Source organism: Lampetra planeri, chromosome 28 (genome assembly GCF_965212315.1).
Source record: "Lampetra planeri chromosome 28, kcLamPlan1.2.h2, whole genome shotgun sequence".
NCBI lineage: Eukaryota > Metazoa > Chordata > Hyperoartia > Petromyzontiformes > Petromyzontidae > Lampetra > Lampetra planeri.
The window spans coordinates 6,404,637-6,428,072 of NC_136134.1; the positions used below are offsets into that span (position 1 = coordinate 6,404,637).

Here is a 23,436-nt window from a genome sequence, read left to right on the forward strand (position 1 = left end):
GAAAGTTTTATGTGTGTAAAATTACACTGGAGAATGACTAAGTATTGGTTTAAAATAGGGGTCGCAATGGTCATATTGCACATTTAGTCGCTCAGTGTGCATCCCACAAAAGGAATAATTGTGCCAAAGCGAAAGCGATTTCTGCCAAGAATTCACGAGCGTGTCTTTTGCAAAATCACACAGCGCAGTCTGCCAACCACACAGTGCTGGATTGCTAGTCCTGGCACTCGTGTGTAAATATATATATATATTTTTTTATCAGACCCTGTCTTCATTTTGCCTTTAAAACGTAAATCCAGAGCTTGTAATCCATGCCTGGCTCCAGCAGAACAAAGCCTGACGCAGGTAAAAACAGCTTTATGAAGATAAATGGTTGAAAAAGATTACGTCCGTTGTGAGGTTTTTTTTTGTTTGCTACAGCTGTGTAGCTTTTCTTGGGTGAAGCTATGCGTTGTATAAAATGGTATTAGAACGGTTAAAAAAAATAAGAAAATAGACAGAAACCTTTCCGAAGGGAACATCTTCATTTCTGGCAAAATAACCGCCCCGTGCTTTCAGCAGCTGTCGAACTGCCTTCTAAGCATCCGCTACATTTAACCCACAACGCAGGCGCATCTTCCACATTGCAAACATCTGCAATGCATCTCTCCCCCCATACGGATTTGCATTTATTGGACGCTGAGAAATGCCTCAGCAGCTCCGGCGCCCTGCTAATCGCAACCCGTCTCAACCGTCCCAGGGACCACGATGCGCTCGTGCTGTTCGTCTGTCCGGCGTCTTGGCAACGCCACCTGCTGCAGCCACAGCCGCCGCCCCACCGCGCGACCCCGAGTCGCGCTCTGCCGCGTCGCGCTCACCGATCGCTCTAACCGCGTCCCGCGAACCACTCCACCCCCCTCTCCCGCTGCCCTGCCCCGCCCCCCCACCCCCTCCATTTCGCAGTGGGAAGAGGTGAGCGGCTACGACGAGAAGATGAACGCCATCCGCACCTACCAAGTGTGCAACGTGTTCGAGCCGAACCAGAACAACTGGCTGCGCACCGACTACATCGAGCGAGGCGGCGCTCAGCGCGTATACGTCGAGATTAAGTTCTCGGTGCGCGACTGCAGCAGCATCCCCAACGTGCCGGGCTCGTGCAAGGAGACCTTCAACCTCTACTACTACGAGGCCGACGGCGACACGCAGGGCAACGGCGGCGGCCCGCACTGGACCGAGAGCCCGTTCGTCCGCGTGGACACCATCGCGCCCGACCAGAGCTTCTCCGAGGTGGACATGGGCGGCAAGGTGCTGAAGATCAACACGGAGGTGCGCAGCTTCGGGCCGCTGACGAGGCGCGGCTTCTACCTGGCCTTCCAGGACTACGGGGGCTGCATGTCGCTCATCACCGTCAAGGTCTTCTACCGCAAGTGCCAGCGCGTCGTGCAGAACTTCGCCGTGTTCGGCGAGACGCTCACGGGGGCCGAGAGCACGTCGCTCGTGATCGCGCGGGGCACGTGCGTGCCCAACGCCGAGGAGAACGACATGCCCATCAAGCTCTACTGCAACGGCGACGGCGACTGGATGGTGCCCATCGGGAGCTGCACCTGCCGCTCCGGTTACGAGCCCTCTGAGTCGCGCACGACTTGCAAAGGTGAGCGATGGCGGCGGTCTCTGCTAGCAGCCCCCCCCCCACCCACCCACCCCCCTCTCCCCCCCCACTGCCCGTTTTTGAACAATTCATACAATTAAGCGATGGGCGTCACAACGCTTTGTCACGTGCATAAAGGGCGAGAGCCTGAGCAGAATGCACGGTAGGCAAGATAAGGTTGTATCGTCACACGTTCTGCCTACCGTTTAGAAATGCAGCTTGCAGCTCGTTGAGCATTGACTGACAATGTCACCCTCCTCTCAACGCCACCACCCCCCCATCCCCACCCACATCATTCTATAATGTGGTTAATTGGCCAGCAGACATGGCCTAATGTTATTCAAATAACGTCACAGGATCTCTTAAAATCCACTGTAGGGGACCTCTCTTGTTTAATGGTTACTTACAACTACACTTCGCATGACTGCGGTATTAACCAGGGTGGCCACTGGGTTTTAACCAGGCTGGCCACTGGGTTTGAACCAGGGACCTCTGCTGCAGGCAGCAAAACGCACTGCCTCAGTCAGCCACATCACCGCCAAATGGCTACGCAATGGAATAGGGGATTTGATTAATACGTTCGTCATCAGACATTACACTGTGTTTTTTATTACATTCACGTAATAGCATGTCATAACAATAGCCAGTTACTGCTGTTGTTCGGTATGCATTCCTTGGAGTTTTGCACGAAGCTCTGTTGCATTAAATTCTGTAGTTATTGGCCACGAAGAGCCGCCTCGCGTGGATAAACTTCACGTGACCGAAATAGATTCATTTTCTTGGGACCTTTCAAAGTCCAAAGAAATCTTTCTGAGTAGGCCTGGCCAATAAAACAGCAGTTCTACTTATAGGAGACACGGTCTACCATCCCAAGCCAACCAATACACAACCGCACGCATCTGCAAGAGCGGGGATTTCTTTTTCCGAGCTGCACCGGCGTGGAAGAAATGGAGCGTTTTCCGTTTTGCTCGCCGAAGTGTTTTTTGGGTTGGTACCGTATTTCGTTCAGCACGAAACGTCTACCGTGCTTAGAGCGTCCTCAGGAAATGTTAGCCGGAAGATGCCTGAAGAAGGTCCTGCAATGCGGAGCGAAACATCAAAGATCGCGCCGAACAACGCGGCGTACAAACTGTGAACGCAACATCTGAGAGCCACCCGGCACAACCGCAAACACCTACACAGCAGTGCTTTCTTATTTTACTTGCCAAAGGAGACCAAAATTGCACCCTCGCACATATTTCGGCAAACACAGGTAGAGCTTTGGACGCAGCTTGGGTTTTTAAGATGTGCGAAATGCACAGTTGGTCCTTGCGATGCATGCACGCTGACAGAAAACACACGTGGAGGCTGTTATGCTGGGATTTTTTCTCGCTTTTCTGCCAAAACTGTGGGTGCTATGGGAGCACCTTCTGGGACATGGGGAAACCAATACATCTTGCCGGGAGCCACTTGCAGAAACGAATGTTTTCTGATAACATTTGCACATTTGAAACGTAGATTCCTCCCCCCCCCCAATGTATCGGACGTGTATGTATTTAATTAAAACAAATGTCATAATCATCACTAGCCATCGATTATCCACTGCTAGATAAATGTGTCCCCATGCTGGTGTCCACATGCTGCCACCTTCGCTCGTGCTGATGCGATGCCACAGTCCATTTCAATCCTTCACGTGCACTGATCTCTGTGCACCCTCTTGGATGCATTCTCTCTCACCAGTCCCATCCATCAACGGTAATTCCTTATAGCAATGTGTCCTGCCCAAGTTTCCTTGCTTTTCACAGCAGTCAATATGATGTCTGATTTCTACTTGTTCCCTGATCCATGTGCTCTCTTCCTGTCTGAACATGCATCTGTCCTTGTTCCTTTCTACACATGTCTGCCCTTGTCCCATTGTTGTTGTCAGTTTCCGTGTTTCTGATCTATATATAACTGTTGGCTGTATGTACTGACTGAATTGTTTCGTTATTCTTTGGGTACATTTGTATGTTTTTGTTCGTTTTAAAGTTCAGCATTCCAAAAGCCCTCCACTGTGCTTTACTCTCTGTTTACTCATTTTCATCCCAGACCCAATGTTAATTATTGCCCATGACGCACGATTTGTGCTGTAATATAAGGTGGTACCCATGCAATATTCTGTGTATCTTGCTTAGACAACCAATTCTACAGACTTTTGTGTTGTTCATTAAAGTCACGCGCATTAAGTTTGCTAAGCAAAATCGTCGTTGGGCTAAGAGACTTTGAAAACTAAACAAAATGTACAGGACACACAATGTATTTCTGATAGTCAGAGTTGACATTCATGGTATGACAGATGAACAACAATGTGCAGTCTCTTCTCTATAGACATTGTATCTCTTCTCAGGTTCACATAGCTTTTCCTTATTGGTTATATTTAGCCACAGGATGTATTCATTTCACAATGTTTTTCTTTTTGTTACATAAAATAATAATGTACAAACCTTTTGTCAAACTACTGCTGGATGAAGACCTAGTTGGTCATGAGGTTTGGTTCACCATACGGCACCATACTTCACCATGCTTGTCAGTGTGGAGGAAAAATGGTGGGGTATTCTCTTGGACCTCTACAGACATCATTCGGGACTGATGTTAGCTGTGGGTGGATGGCAGGGAATCAAACTTGGTCTATTAGATTCATGGAACATGTCAGTTAAGAAATGTAAATGGAAAACAACTAAGAAAAGACTCTGTGATATACAGAACAGGTGTCAACCCCAACTTGTGCAAACTTGTGTTGAACTTATTGATAAGTACCAGATCTTTCACAGCAGTCATTTGTGTGGCAAAATATGCATTGGATGGATCTCTTCCAATGTGTTCAATCAGTGTCAATGGGTTAATAACGATGCTGGCACGGCTCTCGTATTAGACCAGTAATAGGCTGCTTAACTAATTAACTCAATTGATAATTGTGGGCTTGGGTCAGTGGTTGGAAAACGATGTGGATTGAGACTTTTTTAAACTCATTGTGAGAAAAAAAACATGTGCTAGACAACAATTATGCATATGACACGCGTAACAATGTGTCCATTATGTCTGATTTCTTTTCCACTTTTTAAAATGTTAAATTCTCTCTTCACAATGACCATTAATATTTCATCAAATTCCATTTTTGTTTATAGATGACTAAATGAGTCATACATCACCGTGCTAATATCATATGATATAATTTCATGGCTTATTCCGTGCAAGGGCAAACGTTTCAGAATTTCTCGAATATTTTAATGTGTCCGGGCCCTAATGGCATTCAACACAAGTTATATTTTATATATATATATAAAAACAATGACGAATACATAATCAGAAGCATGCTGGTCATCCAGAAGTTAATGGTTCTTTGTGGAGTAGAAAATAAATTCAAAACAAAAACCATAAGTATCTTGGGATTCGAGGCCAGCACAATTCATTTCCGCACGCTGGGAGTTATAGTTGTGGCGCTGGCAACCAATGCTCTGGTGTTGCACCCAATCCTTCTGTTCATTGTACGGCGATACAGCGGTCGGTCTGATTAACACAATGGAGGGCGGAGGGGCTGTTTTGCTTCCCATCCTGGGTTTCGTTCAATTAAGGAGGGCTGCTGACGTCCACACTCGAACTTAAGTTCCCACGTCCTCCCAGGCGATCGGTGATGGTTTTCTTGCGCTAGGTGCTCTCATGGGTAAATCGACGTGGAGCTCGACGTTGGAGTGGCACGCGCGCCCTCGCTGGCGGACGTGCGGTTTAAGTGGGCAATGACTGAAAATGATGTAGGGTCCAGTTACCTTTCCTTAACTTGCGAATTTGATTTTTTTTTCCCTCCACAAAGCTGTTACCTGGAAGGCTTCCAACGCAATGAGCTTCCCACGCCACCCAAAGTGCACTGTTACGTGCGCGGCCCTGTTGAATAATAGAAGAGCAGCGATTAATGACTTTTCATTTGCCTAACCTTATGTTGAGAAGGGGAGTCACGGTACAGAAGGAGGTTTATGTAATAGGTAGTCGTTTTCAATTGATACGTCTTTAATTTCATTTGCATTTCTCATTGCTGGTGCTGTTTCATATATAACATAATTAAATTAACAAAGACAAAGATATCCCCTATTAACGCTGTGACATACTTTTGGAGCACCTATGAAGGCCACCATGGTGAGTGGCCACCAACACTCTTAGAAACGTGTGTGTAGAATATTTCGCTGCTATAAACTTCCACGTGATAAGACGCTTAATTGAGCTTTCATTTGTGACCAGGTCGCTTTTGAAAAATAGCAAATAGCTCAGTGGGGTTCACCGAGTAAGTATACATAAATAAATAAAATAGTTTCGTTGTAGTATATTTATTCATAGTGATTTTCTTACGTTTCCTATGCTTAGCATTCCTATAAAAAAAAAATTGCTATTGTTTGCTCATCTGTTGAAAAAAAAACTTCATAGCTCTTCAGATTTCTCCAGAATAAATAAAGATTCTGATTCTCTTTAAGTTTGGGTACTTTTTCACTCCAGCACTGAAATCGGTCCAAATTGGGGAACATGTTTTGCTCATGTTGTATTATGTTTTGCATTTTTTATTATTCTAGTCTTCTTTTCATTTCGTCCATCGCAAATGATGATGACTGCGGAGAGCAGCTCGCAGCATTTTCCTGCACGCTGTTGGGATGAGAGCCCTGCCCTTGACCTACACGTTAGATGGGATGTTTTGAAGCTGTCTTGTTTGCTTAATCAGAATGTGCTTAAAATGTGAATCACTTTCATTGTTGCATTAATAGACATTGTACGTACAGTCGCAAGCTCACGCGCGTTCGCTGTGTTGTTCCGACCACGTTTAAAATGTCGTGAAAATATGAAGTGGACTCTCGTTAATATTTATACGAGGGGTGGAAGGCCGCTCTTGGAGAACACGGAATTAAGGGCCGCGGATTTGATTCGAGCGTTTCATCTTTGTGTTGTTGTCGTTGTTCACGTTGTGGCGAGCGTAGCATTTTCTAGTAGCTGCAGGGGCTGCCGGGGAGGGGCGGGTAGGGGGGGATAATGTGAACCCAATTACATGCATCGTATACAAATAAAAACACATCGATTCCAACACATTCAACTGCGTGCAATGCGCGTGAGTGAATCGATGTGTCGCAAAAAAAAAAATGTCTATCACTCATATAACGAATTTGTCCCTTTTTTTACTTACATTTTTGGATATACTTTTATTCTGAAGCCAATTTCAACCCAGGAACGCCGTTTGATAGGAGGTTTGACTTGAGCAAAATAAATGCACCAATACTTTTAAATACCACTATGTAAAGGGAGTCATTTCTGGTTCATAGAGTAGATTTCTGGGTGTGTTTTTTGTTTTGTAAACTGCAGTGATGCACTGTTCGGTAAAGAATGAGAAATAAAATCAATGTCCCTATGTTTGCTTACAAAGAATGTGATCCTAATTCACAGTGATGAAAATGGGAGCCGACTGCTTGATAAATAATATGAAGAGTGTGTTTTGTCCCCTGCCGCCAGAGGTCCAGTCCACCTCGCATCCGAATCGATCCCACACGCCTTATAGATCTGTTTACTATGGGGGTGAGGGGGGGGGGCGACAGCACACATGTTCGAGACACATGGCCAGCATGTGTATCTCGTTCTTTGTTGGATGGGATCCTCTGTAAGAAAACTTTCTCTTTCACCGTATTCAATTGTACGGCTATTCTGTATTTTTATCTCTCTTGTCTCTCGCTTCACGTACCCTGCTTCCATAGGAATTAAAAAAAGGAAAGTAAACATATTTAGCGGACTGCGTTCGCAGGTTGCATGCCGCGTGCATCATTACCCACTGCCTTATTTGTAGTCATCAGCCATGGTCTTATCCACTGCTGGATGAAGGCCTCTCCCAAGCCCCTGCCTCCTCTCATGATCCTGCAATGCATCAATCCACCCAGCACCTGCACAAGAAGTGATTTAATAACTCCATCTTTTCGGTGTGCATCCTCTTTGGATGTGTTCCATCCTAGAGTGAGTTGACAATTCAGGCAATTGCTGATCTTCGTAGCGGGGAGATATTGGGCCCTTCTTCTGTGAATTCCAAGAAGAGCCATTTCCTGAAACTAGTGGTGCGGTTTTCCGCATACTGATCGATAAATCCGACGACACGAGTTAGATTCCTGGCCATGGCTAACAGCGGTGGCGAGTGATATCTGAACTGCGTCCCCTTCACCAACCTGCACTGACCAGCGTGGTGAAGTATGGTCGAACAACCCCACAGATTGACACGGCATTAGGATGCCTTCACCCCCAGTGGGGCCTTTGTAGGGCCTGTGTCAGGTGCTTCAAAATATCCTGGTTTTTCGCAAATCTATTTTTTGAGGTAATTGTTCCAGGAAATTTGAAAGTTTTCCCAGGACAACAAAAGTCCTGTTTTGTTTCTTCTTTGTCAGCCGCATTCATGATGCTCTGATAGAAAAAAATGCAATTTTTCTGTAGTTTTCACCTCTTTTGGCATTGTGAGATGTTGCTTTTCCCATGATATGGTTATGGATTGTTGTATCTCAGAAGTCCGCAACCCTACCTACCTTAGGATATACCTCGGATTGAATCACAGGCTCCCAATCAAGGTATTAAATCAGCTTCTCACATTCCAGCGAATTTGAAATTTCTCAACCCAGGAAAATCCATTATAAGATTTTGTCAAGTGCAGTTCTAATGAGATTTTCAACAGGTATGTGTGCCAAGTGATTCTCAAGGCACACATTTCTGAAATCAGGGTAGTTTGTGTTAGAAGCTGGCAGTTCTTCACGATTCCGCGTCTCAAATTGAATAACATATCTAATGAGATTGGTGGAATAACAGAATTGTGGAAATTGCCCCATGCTTGTATAATTTGCGAGCTAAATATTGGAAAGATTATTGAGGAAGGGCCTGTGGTCCTTCTTCTGGATATTTTCACAGTCAAATCTGGTATTATTACCATTGTTTCTTTACCAAGGAAAGCCTCACCGAGTCTCAAGACTCTTTTATTTTACCAGGTAAGGCCCACTGAGCTATGTGGCTCTTTTTCAGAAGTGACCTGGCCACAAATTATAGCTCAACGAAGTGGCTTATCACGCAGAAGTTTATTGCAGCCAAATACTCTAAACGCATGTTGATTCTAAATATGGATGGAAAACCAGAGGACCCGGAGACAAAAATCCACGGGGAGAACATGCAAACTCCAAATATACAGGCATCAGGGTCTGCATCGATTCCACGACCTCCTGTATACCAGATGAGGTAGTTAACATCTCGCCACCGCGGCACCACTGCGCCACCCTGCTGCCTATAACAGCGCAGTTGAAATGTACCCAGAGTATTGAAAATGTCCGTATGTGCAGTATGCAACATATTCATGCGTTGTTTAGCTGCCTCCAGGACACCGCAATTTGTTGCCGCTTGAATTAAGCAATACATCATGACTGCCGAAATCAGCCTCCATTTCTCGGAGTCCCATTTGCCGTTTCTCTGACCAACAACGATGGCTTTTGCTGACAGGGAAAGGCACCCAACTCACTTGGCACCATTGTTTTCCCCACCCTCTCCGTAGTCATTTAATTCAAATGCAATTTGTGTAGTCACCGGGAAGCCCTGCGACCATCAGGATTTTAACCCTGCTCCTGAGTAGGCGTGACAAGAAACAAAACGAAAGTTCCCCCAAATTAGTTTGCTTGCTTGGGCCGTTCACACGTGTAAATGTACCCAATGTTTTTATTTGTTTTAACACAAACAGCTCTTGACCATCACTGGGAGAGAGGGCAAAGGCGCGGTGATCCATCACTCTTCTCCATGAGCCTCGACGTTTTGCCCGTAAGAGCATCCGAGCCTGGGACCTGAACCAGAAGTTTGGAAATTGGAAGCATCATTCCCCCGGAGTGGAGACCACCCAGCTGCCGTGCTTTCAGGCACAATTTAAAAAAAGCATGCCTTCTTTGAAGACAGTGCAAAAGCCTGCTGTCCCCTTGGATTTGTTCCAACATTGGTGATCCTATGACACTCTTTATGAGTCACCCATTGTGCGGCAGTGTCGCGGTCAAAACAACCACCTCCAGTCATTAACACTGTGCTGCTACAGTGGAGAGAATACTGAGACATGTTCTGTTGTTCGGCTTCGACAAATGCTGCTTTTTTTTTACCGCTGCAGCTTAAACTTTACAATGGCACAGTAGGCCTCCTGTTAGTGATGCCAGTTTGCCTGGTGGCAATGCTGAGCCGGTTATGTAATGGTTCTGTTTTGAAGGATAGTTGGGTCCCGTAAAGATGCTTAAAGGCCAAGGCCTTTCCTGAGCGAGTCTTTCGCAATAAATCGTGCAGCATTATCTTAAAGGGTTCCATCGTGTTTGATGATTTGGACTGAACTAAGTGGCAGCAACATTAGCCGCCCGTGGAATTTGTAAATCACTCACCAAATTAAACTATTGGGTTTAACCAGTGAGTTTAGCATCAAACTATGTGATCAATAACTTGGACAAAAATGTCCCGTTATACTAATATATGTTGCGTGAAGTTAGCTTTGGACACTATAATGACACCACTGGACACTAAGTAAGAAATAAATGTGGGGAAAGATTGCTTTCACTAAAGCTGTGTACCATGTACGAGCATATACTTGAAAAAAACAGGCTGTACCTCGAAGTATGCGTGCAGATGTTTCTTATTTGCCAGGCGAAAAAAAACAAGGTTTTTTTTCTGTTATTATGTACTTTCATAACAATGTTGTAAAAGGCTGGTTTCAATTTAAACACCCAAATGACCTGACAATTCTTGGCAGGATTTTTATACCGTAGAGTAGCGTTTTACTGACTAAATGTACATTGTGGCATTCCGTGCAATGCGTGTCAGTAAAGTTCGCCTATTTGCTCGAGCTGTTTATTTGCTGTGCGGTTATACAATTTTATAGATTCATCTCCATTATATGCAGAATAATTGTTGTTGCTAACTGTGACGTTAACATGTGTAGGGGATACTTCACCGACAAAACACACATTAATCGGTTAACTGTCTATGTGTATCAAGCAACACACAACAATTCGTCAAAAGCACACATCACCTGTGCATTATGCAATATAAATCACCATTTCCTGAAGAAGTGCATTATGGTGCTCTTGTATTTGGTCACAATCGAAATCAAGTTGAGCAAATGTGACTGATTGACAGCAGCAGTGATGCAGTGACAGACAACTTTAAACTATCTATATGTATCCACCAAAAAAGTTAATATTGTATATAAACATGCTTAAGTAAGAAATGGGTGGTCATCATTTCTGATTGTGCTGCCGACCCAGGGATGGAAGTTACACATTCCTATGATCATGGATAAGTTATCCATGATCGTGGACACGTTTTTGTGTTTCATTTGTTGTTCTTTTCCCGCACCTCTGATAAGCATGGTTGGCTATGTACGGTACAAAAGAAGTTCAACAACATACATAGGGCATAGGATAACCATGTTGGCTATCATAGATGAGGATAATAATGAATTCCATGTGAATATGAAGCAACCTGGCCACAAATGAAAGCTCAGCCAAGTGGGGTATCATCTGGGAATTTACAGCAGCCAAAATACTCTGAACGCACGTTGATTCTAAATGTGGAAGGAAGAAACAGGAGAACTCGGAGAAAAATCCACGCAACCACCAAGGAGAGAGAACATGCAAACTCCAAATATACAGCAGGCGTCAGGGTTGAGGATCGAACCCACAAACCTCCTGTATACCAGGCGAGCTTGTTAACATATTCTTAGGTTTTTTCGGTAAAGTCACGTAGGTAAAAAATTTAAATTAATAAAAGTAAGATAAAAAAAAATATCAAATATCACTTGATACAGCTATCGTGCTGTGACGGTTCCACCTGAAGACGGAAGCTTGTGTTGCCTCCGAAACGTCGTGATTTTTATTTATTTTTATTTTACTTTTATTTATTTTAATTTTTTACCTACGTAACTTTACCGAAAAAACCTAAGAATATGAATCCTTGCAGTCACGAAAGCTTCAAATCTAGAGCTTGTTAACATCTCGCCACCGTGGCGCCCAGGGCTTGCTGGCCACGTTGGGTGCATTACACGCCGATGCTAAAGCCAGGGAGACACGAGCAAAGAGGTCTCAGACGAGCAGATCGAAAGGCCAGGTGAGCGCAGGCGAGCGTAGAGGTTGGGTCGAAGCGGACAATGAATGGTCGCGGCAGACGGCGAGACAAAGTTGAGGCTCTGAATGGCGCAAGGGAGGCACGAATGCCATAATTTGTAAAGAGGGAAGGAACGTGACTGATGTGTTGACACATGGGTTGTGTGAGGCGTGTGGGCAATTGGTGACGGGAGCATAAACAAGGCGAGGGATAAATGGGCTGACAGAAGGGGGGGGAGGAATGCAGGTTTGGATTGTTGTCGAATTGAACGGAATTGCGGGGAGATAGATTCTCGTGACTCTTTAGGCAGAGAGAAGGATGCCTGCCTGTCTCTGAGGGTGAAGCTTCTGAAGAGAGACATTGCCATCATCCATAACAACATATTTCTAAATCCTGATGACACAAAACAGTTTGTCGTCAACTAAACTGCCTGTGGTATAAATAATACAAATGCGTCCCATTGCATGTGTGTGTGGACAGATGAATTGCATTACGATGTGATGGAAAAATAAAACAAGTGGCTCTCTCTCCTTATAAAACAACTCGGTGAACATGTGGGCAGACAGATGGATCCCCTCCAGAAAGGCATATAGAGTGGTGCTTATTTATTTGTATTACTTTGGAGAGCCTGTGAATGTCCCATGACGAATAATGTCTCATGATGTACGTTAGTTAAATAGTTAGTTAATGTTCGACAAATATCTTTCGTGTAAAAAAAAAGTCCCAGGGCCACCGTTCCCCGTTGGATTCAACGCTTCTGGCTAGGTGCCACTTCTAAAAGCGTGAAGGGAGCATCTTGGGGGACATTGTTGCATCTAACAGAAAGTCATGAATTTCGATTTAAAGCTTTCGTGACTGCAGGGATTCATCGTCTTGGTTCTTTCGGTAAAGTCACGTAGAAGGGAAATAATAAAATAATAAAAATAAAACATATAAAATAATTCTCACGACGTGAGATAATAAAAATAAAACATAATTCTCACGACGTGAGAATTATTTTATTACGTTTAAATTTTATGTTTTTATTATTTCCCTTCTACGTGACTTTACCGAAAGAACCAAGAAGAAAGTCATAACCTCTCTGACAAAACCAACATCGGTAAAAACTAACGACATTTTGCCAAACTCCACGATGCTAACCAGAGCCCAAGTGATGTTTAATTTGGATAACATGAATAATAACTTATAGCCTTTTGTCAATCCACTGCTGGATGAACGCCTCCACACACCATGGGGGTTGTTTCACCATACTTCACCACGCCGGCCAGCGCAGGTTGGTGAAGGAGGGCGTGTCCAGGAGGGGCAACCAGTTCACATATCACTCGCCACTGATGTAGCCATTCCCAGGGATCGAACTTAAGTAACTGGGTTTGCAGTGCAGTACACGAATCACTGCGCCCCCATGCCAGCCCTTAATTTAGACATTAACTTTTTTTATGTACAGATATGTTAAAGGGTAAACGGAAGAATTTTAACAAGATAATGCACACCGTAAACGATGTCTTTGTTTTAACCACATGATAAACACGCACAGTGGAATATGTGCCCCAAAATGGATTTTACTTGATCTATTTTAATGTTTTCTTATCGGTATAGCTCGTGTAATTTATATGGCAAGTGTGTTCAATCGCTTCTTAAAGTAGCTTCGGAAGGCTGCATGCATACAACATTTGACAAAGGGGGGCCTTGTTTATTTAATGGGAACTCAACTTACTTCTTACGGGTGGCTAATTTGGCCCGTGATGCCAACAGACAATGACTTCACTGTTGCCAGTGTGGAGTCACGGGATCCTTTAATGACTGCAAGCATCTGTGACATGGTGCTAAATGTCCCCTCTGCTGGACAGCGCACATTGTTATCCAGGCGTCTCCAACGCGGCTCCCAGGCCAAGTGTGGCCCACAGCAGCGATGCGGAAAAACGCAGCGGTGAGCGCGGCGATATCGGCCCATCGCTGCGCTACAACAGCCGTCTCGCGCAGTGTCGCATACAGCGTGCACCGTGAAACTTGCGCGGCTAACCAACGGTCAATTTCGCAGTAAAGGAATTATGGCACTTCATCATCGTTGTTTGTGCACTTAGTCCAGAAGAGCCGGCAGGTATCACACACGGACGTATGATCGTAACATTTTACAAGGGCATGATTGTGGAAGTGTGCAGCAGGTTGGTGAGGTACATATGAAAAATACATTTCATGCCTGCATTGGCCCTGTAATTCCATATCTAAAATCGCTCAAAAATGAAGGTACATGGATGTGCTGATGCATGTCTATAATTGAGACATTTGAAAGCAAGAAACTGGTAGATCACACAGTGATGGATGCTGCCTGCTTAATCGCAAGGGGCAGTAAGAATACTTCCAACAAGAAGACTTCCAACATGCTATCTCTACAGAGTTTGAGTGGTATTCCATTAAGTGCTTAGTTTTCTCTGTATGCTTTAGTTTTCCGACCACGTAAAAAAAAACTTAAATACTAAAAAAGGAATTAGCACACTTCCAAAATCTGAAAATGAGTCATGAGCCTCAATCTTTCATGAGTCAACCATAATCACTCATATCTAATTTATTTCGTTGACACATGCACACACAGTGCGCAAACAATTGCCCTTTTTTCCCCCCATCCCTTTTGTTTGGAGAAATGCGGCTATATCAAAGGACCAATCAGCCTCCTGAACCTTGCCATGCCTATTATTCTTATTATCTCCCCTCGGGCATCGTGCGAAATTCACAGTTCGTTTGCCAGTGTTCACGAGCTGCTAAATGCCCACCTGCCTGCTCACCTGTTTGCTCATCTGTTTCCAGGCCAATGGCTCCGCTGTCCTTTGGCAACGGTCAAAACAGCATAAGCCGGTCGTGCCTGTCAAGACATGGCCTCTTAAGCGGCACTTTGATGTCTCCGCGAAACAGGCAACCGTTTTAGCCAAGTATCGTTGAACATCGCCATTGTTGGATGCGTGTTTTTATCCTTTGCCCGATCTTGATTTTTTGTTTCTGTAATTCTACGTGATTTTTTTAAAATTATGACAAAGCCTATGCATACATTGTCAGCAGATGCTGCCCTGGCATAATGGTTTGTGCACTGTAATAGCAATCCAGAGGTTGCTGGTTTGATCTCCCGATGAGGAAGTTGAAGCGGTGGTGCAATTTTCCGAAATCCCCCCCGCCGCCTCTATCCACCCAGCTTTATAATTTGGTGCACCACAGTTAGTCCACTGGCAGGTCTCACGTGGTAGGGTAAAGTTTTGGTACTCTTCTGAAAGATGTCTTGCCAGCATGGAAGAGCAGGCCAAATACCCTGGAGGTGATCTTAGTGTTTCCTTGAGCGGGGGCATTTTTGCCAGCAATGGCATAAGAAAGTATTAGCAGGTCTGCGCATTTATATTAACTTGTATATACACTATAAATTGCAAAATGTCATGATATCAGTCAATCGATTCCTTTTACAATTGATAAATAATGTTTATTTGCAGGAAAGACTTGGACGAGTATGCATGATTATTACTTTCCTAAATTCAAATTGATTTGCCAGAGTAGAGAAATGGATGCTCCCTTATACAGTGATCACACTGCATATTATATCACTGCGTTTGTTCGTGTGCAGTAGCGTTGTTTTCGTTTACACGCCGCGGTCCATTAGCTTTTACAAATCTGTAAAAGTCTGGTTTTATGGCATAGAAGTAGACTTTGTAGACTAATCTATATATATCAGTGGCTTTACTTACACAATTTAAGAAAACATATTGAAAGTCAACATCGTGTGTTTTAGTAGGCATCTAACGATTCATACATTAATGGTACGAAATTGCTTCTTAGTTTCACGATGCATACGCATTTGAACAGTGGGGGTGAGCATTGCTTATTTTGTATTCATATGTCTCAGTGTGTGTGATTGGCTCACGTTTATCCCTGCACCCATGAGAGATCCTACCAGCGCCACGATGGGGAAAAGGGGATCGAATTGCGATTGGCATCGTGACCCTGAATCGTGATTGTTCATCCAATTGCTACGTGGGGTAAAATCGCCGCACACTGAATAAAATATATTTTTATCACGACATTTTGGAACATTCTTCTAACTTGCCAAACTGCATGTTACGGCGAATAATTATTGCCCGATCACAAAAAAAAAACCCTTGCCTGGATTTTAGAGGCGGGAATGTTCAATTCGGGCACAGTTCCTAATGAGGCCTTGAAACTGGATAGGATTGCCATCGAGTGCACTCGTGAAATGTATATGATGGCTTTTATTGTCTTTAGTAACTGGGTTGGGACCATCAGGCATGCTGTAAATGAGATCTTGGTTTGTAATATTTGGTGGAAGTGTAGGACTTGAATTGAGGATCTCAGTTGTAAGCATCAGCATTGCTCTTTGCTCAACCACCTGGCCACCTGAACTCCAGTGGATGTTAAAATAGGTCACAGGCGGCTACCGATAAGAGTGCTTTGTTTATATATTTTCAAGAAGGACCACAATAGCATTGCAATGATAATGTAAGAATATTCATGCACAGAAAGTTCAAATGGGAACACAAATATAATTCAAAGTAAGGTACTCCATTAGATATTCATGCTGAAGAACCTGTGCATTATTTATGTTGCAAAAACATGTTTTTTTTATATTGGACAGTAATCTGTCATTGGCCATTGACAGCAGTGTGGTTTTGCAGTCATGTATTACGTGATACATGACTGAGGCTCTGCTAGCCAAACTATAATACTCCAAATAAACAAATGAGAAATAACAAAATCTTGAACATTTTCTTAATATAGCAAGTGCATGTTAAGCCCTTTTGTCCATCCACTGCTGGATAACAGCCTCCTCTCGAGGCCATGCAGGTTGTTGGGCTGTTTGACCATACTTTACCATGCTTGTCACTGTGGGTTGTAAAGCCAAGAGTAAGTACAGACAGGATAAATGTTATTACTTACTATCTTTGAGTTTTCTTGTCTGGAGGCATTGATGGGCATTGCAGGAGATGCATTTAAGTTTGCAGGGAGAATGTGTTCTACTGCACACTGTGTTGGGCCAGTGAGTGAGATAGAAAGCTGAAAACAGCCCACGGCAAATCGCTTGGATGCCTTGTATCTTCCAATCCTGGACATTCTCTCGCTCCAGAAGCCAGCCTGTGGCAAATCTCCCCACGGCCACTTGTCCCTGCGAAGTGTCTCGGCACTAGATTTCGATGCTCAGAACCCATGCAATGCACATCTGGAGGCAGTAATTTATATACTACCGGACGCTGATCCGTAAGAAACTGGCTCATTGCTCAAAAGTCTAATTTGCTAAGGTCTCGATAGGGGACCAGTTCATTGTATCTGCATCGTATGGTGTGAGGTGGCCTGGGCAGATACATGGAGTTAATTGTTCTATAATTATGTGATGTGATTTGTGAACACATTTTAGATGTTTGCCATCTTGTCTAATTAATTCTACTCTACAGAATTGATATTCTATTTAAATACTCGTGACCGGTAGCAGGCTTTGGAGGCTTTCTTTCGGCTACAGCGTCACACCCCGTGGGAGAGTTTTTACATTTATAAGACATTTACCAAGTCATGACTTTCGGCTGACCCTGCTCTATGAATTAAGATAATTAACCTCTTGTCCATAATTATTGGAAGCTGAAACAAACACTAAATGGTAGAAACATTTTCATAGCTTTTTAGTCCTTATAGAATATCCTTATATTTACATTTATCGCTCTCTCAGTCATAATCCTCGGTATGAATTAAATATAATTTATAACTCGAATGATTAATTTTGGGTTTGGGTTTTTATCTCATTGCAAGGTTAGCCTTGACTTTTTTTTCTCTCTCCAAATTTAATCTTTCTGGCCTTCTGGAACATCTTTGTAATTTCCATTGGGCAATTTTGATCACCTTTACATATTAAACATAATTACAGTGATTCAATGTAGATGTCATTGTTGTTCATTATGAGGGATTATTTGAACAACGTATTAAACATGGAAGGTGGAGTATTGGATTCGTGATACAGGCATTCCACTATGAAGCCAGTGACCTACGTTCGGTTACTGACCACGGCTAGCATCAGTGCCTCCTCTCAAACCCCTTCACCAGCCAATGCTGACCAGTGTGATTAAGATTAGTCAGTGACCCCTTTGAACCAAACAAAGCAGGGAGACCTCCACCCAGCTGTAGATTTAGAGACGTAAATTGCTACCATCGTAATTATATTGGAACATTTGAACAAAGATAGCCAATGCAGATTGTGGCATCACAACTGGATTTTTGTGCACAAGTAAGTAAAATAAAGGTTTTGGCCACATTCATACAATTCGAAAGTGTGACACTGTCTAATACTCTGCAGGCTTGCTGGTGGCAGGATAAAAAAAAACTGAATAATAATCCCCGTTGACCTGTGAGCTTCATTTCAAGCACATTAAAAATGAATTTGTGTTTTATGATTGCATTTATCAGCCGTGTCATCATCAGAATACGTACAGTACGATCCTCTGTGACCGCTGACAGGGTGGTAAAAAAAAAGCCAGTATTGCATGGACACTCTGCCAACACTATCTTCGTAATCTATCTCGCCATTTTTGAATGCGAGGCCTTGTCACAGCATTAATCCATACAAAACTATGGGAGCCCCCCCCCAAAAAATATATATGACAGTGAAGTGCAGGTTGCGTCTGGGGGCCTCAATGTTGCAGCGCATGTGTGACGGGCATGCACCAGGAGCCCAGGCTAGCGTGTGGTGGGGGCAAAATCGATCGCTCCGTTGAAGCGTGCTGCCATTATGTGCTCTGATCCGTGCAATCTGCTTCCGACAACTGTTAGGTACACATCTTGTTGTGTTCATTTTAAAAAGCGTACCGGATAAGCACTTCTGCTCCCCCCCATCGTCGAGGCATTTTTCGCTCGAGCCGGCTTTGCCGACAGAATTGCGTTATTCATCTACGTATTGATGAGTTTTGTTTGTTCGGGGGGGGGTGGGTTATTGATTAGAGCTCTGAAGATGCGCATTTCCCATTAGTTGTTTGCGCTTTGATTGATTTGTTTGCGTTTTCTTTAGCTCAGGGTTAGCTGGAGTTGTTTTGTTTGGAGTTGGAGAGTATTTTTGTCAGGGATCTTGTGAAAGGCAAATGAATAGACAAAAAAAAACCTGTCTATAAGCTCGCATACGGAATCAGTTTAGAACGTAATGTAAATCATGCACTTCCATTTATTTGTAAATTACAAACAAATGTTTGTCACTTGTGGCTAAAGTGCAGTACGCACATTATTCAACTAAAACAAAATCTTCAAGTACATTACACATTCACGCGGACGTGTGAATGCAAAATGCAATTGGTTTCGATCTGTTTGGATAATCTATATGCGTTGGGTACGCGGGATGACTGTCCTACAAATGGAATCGGTGTCAAAATCTCATCACGTGAACGTTGGCAGTTGTTGCCCGCACCGCGTCTGTTGCCCGCACCGCGTCTTACTCGACATGTGAATGCCATCGTGGTATGCTTTTATATGCACGCCAAATGAAACGGGCAGGATCGATTCCATATACAGTTCATATACAAGCAACTTACATATAAACGCAGCAAATGGTATTGCAATGTAGTGTGAATGAACAAGCGCACGTGGAGTTATTTAAGGTCTTAGCCCAGAGTAAAAAAGCCGTTTGGCCGCTGACCGTCCCGTTGATTTTGCTGCTGCGGCAGGCGCGCGTAATAATATTAACAATACTCTTAGTTTTTTCGGTAAAGTCACGTAGGTAAAAAATGAAATTAAAATGAATAAAAAAATAAAAATAAATTTTTTTCTTTATTTATTAGAAAGAACTAAGAGTATGAATCCTCGCAGTCACGAAAGCTTCAAGTCTAGAAATATTAACAATAGCATGCGCACCACATCGCGTCGCGTGAGTTAGCCGCACACACCCGGCAGAGTTGGTGACAAGTGGGCGAAACCTGACGGGCTTCCCGTGGGGGGGAGGGGGGGCCCAGGGTGACGTGAAGGAGACGCCGCCACGTGGGCCCGCTGCTCTCGCCTTGGTTTTTTTTGGCTGCTTTGGCTGCTGCTGCCGTTGGGTCAAACGACGGGTTGCGAGGTCACTCGTAGACAAAGGGAGCAAGGACCCCATGGAGCCACGGACGCACACATCGGCCCGCACGTAGCGCCCGCTCGTTCGTTCGCTCGAGCACGCGTGCTCACACACAGGAGTAGCAGGCGAGACGTGCGACGGGGCGCATCGGTTTTGTCGATTTAAAATCGCTTATTTCGCTTGCCGATATGGCTGGGTTCGAGCTTTCAAAGTGGCCGTCGAAGGCACGGGTCATTTTCTTAGATCTCCTCCACTGCCGTCCACCCAGCAGAGTGGATGGGTACAGCACAACGAATTGGCAGGACGTGTGCGGTGAGGACCGATTGTTGCTACTCCTACCCCTTCAAAGTTTTCAGGCCAGCAGGGAAGAGGAGCCCGTCCACCAGCAGCGAAGTAGGCAAGGAATTTCAGGGCTGCACCTTTACTTCATTGGATCGATGGAAATACAAGGCAGACATTAGCTCGCATAACAAAGCCTCACAGACACGCCGTACAAACATGACAGTACAAATGAGAAAACAACAAGATGATGATAATAATATACATTAGAGACATGTATGAGACAACATAGGAGACCGACAACACACGTGAATAAGTAACACACGAAACAATACAATCGAGAGGGCCAATAGTAGCACGACACTCGCACATTAGATAGAAAACAGGAAATGCAAACAAGAGAGTCGAACCGAGATTATTGAATTGAATCAAATCTCTGGGGCATGGAACCAACCATCGTATGCACGCCGCCCATCTAAACTTGCCATGTGTAAGGGCACAAGAGCCGCTAGCAAGTGCCTACTTAGGCCGGAATGGCACATAAGGAGGGGGTGGTGGTGTAGCAACAGCACCACGCCTGGATACCTCTCCAAAGTGCTAATGTCCTCTGCGATGCACCGGGCACTTGTTTAAGGTTGAGGTGACTGAGACGCGTTTGGACGCGACCCACGCGGATGGCTGAGGACCAACCTCAGGTTGTTGGAAATGTTAGCGGCGTGTGCTGCCCCGCCACTCGGTGATTCAGCGCACACACGCACGCATGTACGCATGCACGCACACACGCACACACTCCTGGTCCGCGTTCACCTTTTCGCTCACCTTGTCAGCGTGTAAGGGGGTGAAGCAATGCTGAACATGCAGTGGGCTGTGATTAATTTGACATTTTAGGTGACCTACTTTTTTTTTTCCCTTGAATTATCACGGTTCATTTATTTACATGTTCATCCATTTCATTTGTCACCAGATAAACCCCGTATATGCGTGTGTCGCGGTCGTGTTCCTGCATTCTGGTATTTTGCCCCTTTCGCCAGACTTTGCACGGAGACCCTCAGCGTTCCCACACGTCGCTTGCACGCTCGTTGAGTTTAATGCTAAAACAGGAAACAAAAGGGCTGTGAAACAAGATGCTCTCCGTGCGCACGATCTCAGAAACGCAAGTGCCCTGCATGTTGTCGAACCTTTGTCTCGCGAAGGTTTCTCCTTTGTAAGTCGCCAAAATGCTGTTTTGTTTAAAAAAAAAATCCATTTGCTTTCTCCGGAACAGCTGGTATGTTCTCACGTTAGCTCTGTTTATTGTTTTTATTGGAAGGGAGCTAATTGGGAAATCGGTTTCCTCATTTAAGAGGTAATGCATTTCAGTTAAGTTGTACCCAATTTTCAAGGCTCTCCTTGCAAACTTTAAACGCACGAAAAAAATGTCGTGCGAAAAAGGAAAGAGGGCTTCCTTACACATTTTCTCCTGGCCACTCAGCCAGTTGTTTCGCTTATGCTTCGTCCACACTGCACCACAGTGAATTTGAACGTAAAATAATTTTTTTCCTTGACCTTAAACGATCGATAAGGGAAATAAAAGAAACGTAAAGTGGCAGTTAAAATACTGCAGAGAATTGCCTGAAGAAAACTGAACTGAAAGAAAAACATCTTAACGGACTGAATTTGTTGAAACGTAGCTTCAATATCACATGAGTCTAAATTAACAAGAATATTAATCAATGCCGCTATTTCTGAGACTTTTATCTTATTCTCGGTTCCAAATTGTTCGTGCTTTGACAATGGTAACCGCATTGTACCTCTATCGCCCTTAAGACATGGCGTCAACGACAACAACGGGGAAGCATTTTCAGTCTATTCAGAATCTACTTTTCTCATCATTCTTTGTAATTCTTTGCATCTCATTCCTCTTTACACATTCTTGCTCCTGCCCTTTGGTATTGTTCATCCAGGTGATTTTTTTTTTACTTCTTGCAGCCAACTTCTTTCTTGTGTTTCGTTTGACGGCGTTTGCTGCACGTAATGTCCGCACAAGCATAGTCACGGAGTAGAACGGTTTCGTAATCCCAGCCCCCAAAACTTACAGTACATGTGGTATGTGGCATGACCGGTGCCCATGCCTGAAAACGCTGATTGTGTTCATTAAAACCAGGTTTGTATTACATCTACCCGCTTTATTTTGTAATGCTGCTTTCAAAGTCCTTTTCATTTGGCATAATTCACATCTTCATTATATTAGACCCGTGTTCCGTTTGCCAAGAAACAGGTTTAAAATTAAATGTCTAATGTTATTATACATAAGCCACGGATCCGGTACATTAAATACATATAACATTTTAAGTGAGCAACTTTCCTGATTCTTTCTATGTATGTATGTATCCTTATTTTATCATTGGTATACATGCATAGCGAGATAGTGTACGTTTGTTCGTATGTTTATGAACGTGTTTTATTTAGTGAATATCATCTTTAATACTGCAAGTGTTGCCTTGTGGGCAAAGTGGACAAAGAAGGCAGTTATTTATGACGTTATGTATTTAGTTGTTCAGCAAAACATGACACTGCGAATAACAACGATGACAATAATCACAACGAAACAAAGCGTTTTTCTATTTTTTTTTGCCGTAAACCTCAAGAAACATAAGGGGCAGGCAGGCCTCTGAGTGCCATAGCATTTATTTTAAGAGTTTGAGCTATCAAAACATTAAGCGGCTGACAGATCATTGAAGGGGCGCTGGGACTAGATTGAGGCTTGTTTAAATACGGGGCGGCATGAGGGCTGTTACTGTTCCTCTCCTGAGAGAGCACTCGTGTGCTCCTCCACCCGTGAGATGGGTGAGCAAATGGCATTTGCTGAAAAGGCCGCTCTTAGGATGAGAGATTCTCGGGACCAGAATGCAAGCCATCTGTATTTAGGCAGGCTCGTTCAAGCCCACCATGCCCCCGACATATTCGTGGGATTCATTTTGCGGAGAAGTAGAAGAAGAATGATCGCAGGGATTTGCGCTCCTCTGGCTCGCCGCAGAAACCACGATTTTATGCACATCCTGCAAACCTGGCAGTGGTCTTTAAAAATAGGACAACACTAGGGATGTACACCTCTTAAGCGATGCCAAGCTAGAGAAAGATGGTGATGGACAGATGATGTCAGAGAATTGATGGGGATACGGATTAAGAACGCGGTGATACCGGCGGAGGACATGGATGAGTGGAGGGAATGGCAATATGTCGCCGGCCTTCTGGAAGGCGAACTGCACTGAATGAAAGCTCAAACGATGCTTAAGCGGCTCATGGAAAATGGTTTCCATCAGCATAATTGACATCGACCACTCCACAGAGGTGC

At 44.1% G+C, this 23,436-nt stretch overlaps 1 protein-coding gene across 2 annotated transcripts in view; it reads left to right on the plus strand.

The window, feature by feature from the left end:
* LOC144728371 (ephrin type-B receptor 1-B-like) overlaps positions 1-23,436 on the plus strand; it is a 175,526-nt gene that overhangs the window by 56,232 nt on the left and 95,858 nt on the right. For both annotated transcript variants that reach the window (XM_078607758.1, XM_078607759.1), the window contains exon 3: positions 943-1,630. In XM_078607758.1, coding sequence (XP_078463884.1) covers positions 943-1,630 — 688 coding nt within the window. The remainder of the gene's footprint in view (positions 1-942; positions 1,631-23,436) is intronic.